Source organism: Acyrthosiphon pisum, chromosome A1 (genome assembly GCF_005508785.2).
Source record: "Acyrthosiphon pisum isolate AL4f chromosome A1, pea_aphid_22Mar2018_4r6ur, whole genome shotgun sequence".
NCBI lineage: Eukaryota > Metazoa > Arthropoda > Insecta > Hemiptera > Aphididae > Acyrthosiphon > Acyrthosiphon pisum.
In genome coordinates this window covers 72,628,480-72,634,971 of record NC_042494.1, presented here as the reverse complement: position 1 = coordinate 72,634,971, position 6,492 = coordinate 72,628,480, and the positions used below count along the sequence as shown (strand labels likewise).

The 6,492-nt window shown below is 32.9% G+C and overlaps 1 protein-coding gene across 1 annotated transcript in view; it reads left to right on the top strand.

The window, feature by feature from the left end:
- Positions 1–2,287: 2,287 nt before the first annotated feature.
- Positions 2,288–6,492, top strand: part of LOC100166459 (tubulin beta chain) — a 16,948-nt gene continuing 12,743 nt past the window's right edge. The window contains exon 1 of the mRNA XM_003241860.4: positions 2,288–2,490. Within this exon, the coding sequence (XP_003241908.1) occupies positions 2,434–2,490 (57 nt within the window). The 5' untranslated portion in view covers positions 2,288–2,433. The remainder of the gene's footprint in view (positions 2,491–6,492) is intronic.

Genomic DNA, 6,492 nt, shown 5'->3' with positions numbered 1-6,492 from the left:
GGGCCCGATCATTTTTCCAAACGCCATTATTATTATTATTAGTATACCAATTCTACCTGTATACTCACGCAGACAATTATACTATAAATATTGTATTATAATATTTTAACAAAGGATTTTATAATATATCGATCTGCATTGTATTATATTTGTCGTATATACTCAGTGGCGCTCAAGATATATTTTTCAGGTGTTATATTATACTAAAATTATATTATTTTATACATTTTATCATATTTTACTATAATATTAGTAAATATTAAGGTATCAACCAATATAATCTGTGATTAATAATAAACATATTTCAAGTTAATTAATTTATGTTATTATACCCACCCACCCAATTATTTTCAATGTGTAGCGAACGCTACACCTAGTAATATGGTTGGGCGCCACTGGTATCATAGATTTTATAGATTATAGTAATATCACAGAATAGATTAAAATTTGTGGTAACTGGTGAGGGTTTAATCGTGGTTAGCTACTACTATATAAAAATTATTTCAGCGCCACTGATATTATTATATATTCGAATAAGTCAGCTAATACTACTAGGAGGCTACAATAGGTAAATTGACATTTCCCCCCCCCCCCCCCCTGATATATTTTTGATGCGGACATTTCCCCTCTATTTTTTTTTATAGTTAAATATATATTGACTAATAGTAATTTTTTTTTTTTAATTTTTACTGTATAAGTAAGTAGTTCATTTAATATTTAATTTAACATATACATTTATAATCTATTATATTTATGAAAATAAAAACTATTTTATATATTTTATAATTTATTTAAAAAAAAATTTCACATAAAATAATAAATAATATTATATTATTAAATTCAATATTATTATAGTATATAATAGTAATAGATTATAAATGTGTATGTTAAATTTAATGAACTACCTACTTACTTAAACAGTAAAGATTAAAAAAAAAATTTAAGTAGGAATAAAGTAAAATATAATTAACAACTAATAAAAATTGTTAAAAATTCTGACATAAAAATCGTATGATACATCTTGTATTCTTGTAAAAAACATTTGAATTCTGATTCTTTTGTTATTTCATGACTTATATTTTTTAGCCTTTGTTCATATTTATTTATTTATTTTTTTTGTTAAAACTATCAGTTTGAATATTTAACAATTTAATAATTGCTAGTGAATTTGATTCAAGTAGTTCAATTGATCAAAAATATACATCTATAATTTATTATATTTATGAAAATATTTGAAATTATTAGACAATATTCAAAAATTAATTTCATATCAAATAATAATATTATATTATTAAATAGTAAACTTTAAAAAAAGGGGGGAAATGTCCGCATCAAAAATATATCAGGGGGGGGAATGTCCAGCTACTACACTGAAGACAGTCGGGGACAAATGTCCGCGACTCCTGCAATATACCTAAACGACAAATTTAGTAATATACTACAAAATATACAAACCTACAGGGTATAAAAAAATATAGATGGAGTAACAGAGTGGTCAACAGATAAAACTAGTTTGAATTGTATAGGGGAGGGACCTCCAGAATGGGATGCGTCATCCGTATTTTTCTCATAAAATCCAGTACGTCGTCGACTGGCGCAAATTCAGATGATACGATACAATATATTGCGATAGGTATGCAAACAGCAAACACACACAAATGATCAATATAGGTACTATTATACTATATATACCTATCGGCTATCGCCCATCCATAATGCGTATGTATCTTTATTTATTGTATATTATTATAATTAATGGTTTAGTGATAATAATATATTCACTCGCCGACGAAGCAGGATACCTCGTCGGCCTGTCGTTGGGCAGCTGCAATTATTTTTGAAGAGATGAAAGTTGAATAAAATAATATAGTATAGGCAGCGATGGCCGGAGGTTAGGTACCTTAATATAAATAGCACTCATCGTGTGATATTTTTTTTTACAAATCTCTCTCTCCTGCTCCCCCCCCCCCCTGAAAAATCATACAGCTAGGTACGAAAAATACGTTACGGCGTTGGGAATGCGTGAAAAAAAATTATAATCCCGGCATCCCGATCGTCTGGTGGGGTGATTGTGGGGAGGTACGCGGTGGTCCTCGTGCGCGAGTGTCTGTGCGTCTCTCCGTGGTCCGTACGCGTCAATGCGTGCGTGTGGTGATTTTCCCCCTCCAACCGCCCCCCTTGACGTCCCGACCATACCGATGGTTCAAACTCGTCCGTAATCTGTGGCGGTGTGTACACGCTACACTGAAGGCGAGCGGGGGTCACGGTTTGCGGGCCGTTGTCCCGGCTTGGCGGCGGGCGCCGGGCGGTCGCAGTGGCGCAGTGTGCAAACTGCTAACCGTACGCGAACACCGTGGGCGGACGACATCGACATTCGACGACGACAAATCACGTTTCAATTACAACCCGCTCCAATTTTCGAGACGCATCGTCATGAGGGAGATTTTGCATTTACAGGCCGGTCAGTGCGGAAATCAGATCGGAGCCAAAGTAAACATAAAACCATCCTGTATTATAATGAATAACGGTTGTAGCGATGTCTCCGAATTTAATATTATTATGTAAATAATTTAATTAACAATCATCGTCGCTTGATATTCTTGAGAAATGGGTAGATGTCATCGACGTTTATGTAGTTCACACGTAGAGTACCGTGTGGGAAGACGGCGTCGGCATTTCGAGTTTTCCGCCATCGGTAACGCCCGCTTTGACGATAATAGTATATAACAATATTACAGCTTTACTTGCGCGCGCTGTACCTACTTTGAGATACGCGTCACGTAAACTACGGTTCGCTCGAGCGCCGACGCGGCTGCAGGTTTCCCGTTAATTATTATATGTTTCGGGTTTTTTTTCCACCTTCTCGGAATATCACCACACGTGTTTCGTTGTAAACGTCGCGCACTCTGAGCGAGCCGGAACATAATAATATTACATTATTGTTCGCCGCGTGTCGTTTTGGCGGTCTTTCAAAACTAGTTGTAATACAGTATAATATTATGACGAATGCGGTGCGTGGCGGCGCGGCGCGACTGCCGTGCGTCTTTGAACAGTCGGAACGGGCCACGAGGTTTTCTTTTTCGTTATTTGATTATTTCAAACTTGTCCTGGGTTCTCGAGATTTTTGGAAAACCGTGGTTTTCATCGAGCAAAAATAAAATACGGGTACTAGTAGACAGTAGTAATAATATATAGAGTCACACATGTGTCGTTGTAATCGATGCATACATCGAAACACGTTGATGAATATTGTGTTTTCAAAACTGATATTCAACTTCAACGGATAATTTTGCTAATTGGGGACTTGTAAATAAAATATATATATATATACCTATATAATAATATATACTTGGGATATTATGTATTGTGTACGTAAACACCTAATTAAATTGAGAGGGTAGTTATTTGTAAAAATAAATGTGTTTAACCGAAATCGAATTATCTAATCAACCAAGTTATATTCCATAGGTACCTACTATTTTGTCAATCCTATTGATCAAGAATGTGATAGATAATAATTAATGACGAATGTTTAATTCGATCGTGTAATGTGTTTTGTGTATACTTTGCAGTTGCTATTATATTCATAGTGTTTTTGCGTTTGGATTGAGTCGGCACCTGCAGCTGTAAAAAAAAACATGCATAATTTAATTATTTTATGTAATAGGTTACAATAATGTTATAATTTATAATAGGTGCTAACCAAATAACAATCATGTTGTCTTTAGGTTCATTATCCTCCGTGTAGGTATCTACGAAAAACCCGAATACAATGGCAGTGTTTACTATTTAATAACTTTACTGTACAATGTAGTACCTTATCCTGTACACATGACTTTATACCTACTATTTTTTTCATCTACCATTCCTGCCTGGTCTCCTCTGTCCGATATGTTGGTGTTTTTTCTATAAACTTATCATTATAAGTCATAACTATTCTAATACTTCATTGCGCGTTGGTACCATTCCAAAAGCTCCCTAGTATATTTTTAGAGACGTCCAGGCACCACCGCATATATCGTCTTGCACGACATACTGATTTTGGTCATATATACCCGACGACACTTAATTATCATTCGTTATTTCCGGCATAGCCCTTTGCCATTTCACGACGTCCCGTAAGTGCAGTCCTGGCGCCCAGCCACAGTGGGAACGAGATCGATAAACTCGAAAACTCACCTCGGCGCATCGGAGTACTGACCGAGATTATTTAGTTTCTTCAATTCCCTCTGTCGCAAAAGCTCTGCACCTAAAACATAATATTATTATATACATTTTGTTGAACGAGGCAAATACAAAAATCATTATAAATAAATGGTTGCACAATGGTCACACCGTGTGTCTATAATATGAGTACTGCGAGTGGCATAAGTATATATATATTATATAGGTACACTAGGTACGTTTTTAATAGTCATCGTCACAAAATTGTTGTTTTAATATTTACCAACACACAATATTTAATAGGCTTATCGGTTGTTTTAACACGTGTACACAAAAACGTATGCGCATGCATCGTAGTCAACATGCAAAGTGTATCACACCGATGATGATGGGCGTTTTAACCACTATTTAGTATTTAATACAAAAACAAACTAGTCCAATTTTTGTAGGACTTCATTTTCCCACATAACCATAGTCCATACCCATACATTTTAAGCAACTACGGTTATCGATTGCTGCGTCATTGGAATTCAATACATAATATTATTATAGCTATATTATAGCCTTATCGATGCGATTGCGTTAGGGTTCGTAAAATAATTTAATTATGTAACCAGTGCCTACTTCGAATCTTATAGATTTTATTATATTGTGTGCATTTTTTGTTTTTATTTAATCGTATTCTAAAAAATAAAAAAAAATGGCAGCTACGATGAATCGAATTCACGTCTCCACTGAACCGAATAGCACATTTATATTTTTGAAAATCTCGATAAAATAACGACTTTTACTGTATCAGTTTCATTATATTATGACATAAACTAGGTTAAGAGTTTATTCTTTGTACTAGATTATATATATTTATGTTATCGGTTTTGTTTTAATATTATTATTATACATTATTAATCAGTGACCCCGTGTTAAACCCACGGATTAAATTTAAATCTCGAAACTTTTAGTTCTATACATAATATTAATAAATAATATATTGTTACCTCTACTATTTATCTAAAATATAAATATATGTGATTTCCGTTTCTATTATAATATACTATATGAAAACTTCCTACTGTATAAATATTAAATTATGAATGATAAGTTTATTCATTGATAATTATTATAAATGAATTAACCATTATTGTGTGATATATTATAGTTATATCTTATATATATCTTATAAATATCATATTATTTATTATCTGTAACAGGAAATAATATGTCTTAATCTAAATATTATGTACAACTATTCCAAACATTAATATTTGATATTGACTATTATGTAGATTCTATCATAGTAACAGGGGTGGATAGGTAGTATTTATGTTACAGGGAAATATTTGAAGGGGCCCCCAAACTGAAAAAAAATTTGGTCACTTCGCTCGCATAGATATTCAATCTAACACCTTTACCTATAAATAAAATGTTTCGTGCGAAAATGTATTAGTTTGGTGAGGGGCTGGGGAAACGGCATATGAGAAAATAAAATGTATAATAAAAATTTTAATTCTTGACTTGTCGTGCTATTATTATATTGTTGAAAATAACAGTAAGTAATAATAATTTATATAAATTTAAACTATTCCTATTTGATGAATATTTTATTCTGCAAAAAAACAAAGTGTAGACCCGAGTGGGCCCCCCAACATAAACATAGATGGGGGCCCACAGGGAAAATCCCTTTTTCCCTATGGGCCTATCCACCCCTGCATAGTAATTATAGCAATATAGCAAAACAGACAGGCGTGGATCTAGAATATGAAATGGGCGGGAGGTACATTTTTTTTCCTTCGGAAATAAGGCGACAAATAATATTTTATCATTAAGTAACTTTAAGTTATTATTAGGTATATTTTTCTATATCGTAACAGATTTGACAATATTGGTACATAATAATTCATATAATATATTAAATACGTAAACACAAAAAGGGGTGCGTTTAAAATAAAAATCTGATCGAGTGCGGACTGGAGGAGATAATTTGTATTGGTTCGGGTCCAGGATCTTCTCGTGTTTTAATTTTACGATGTTATGACTCAGGAGGATGAGTTGGTCTTTGGGTTTAAAAAAAAAATAGGTAGGGATGTGTAAAAATAAAAAACAACCAATAATTTAAAAATATTTATTTTTAAACTATAAAACTAGCAATCCAGTTAACCTAGTTTTACAAAATTAATTTTACTTAGTATGATTTTTATTTGAAAAAAAAAACAAATAATTGTTAAATCCGTAATACCTCGGGCTTGCACAGACAAATCAAGTTTTAGCTCGATGACCATAACTGATAATACATAAATGAATATTAATCGATTTTTGAGTTAAACAAGAGTT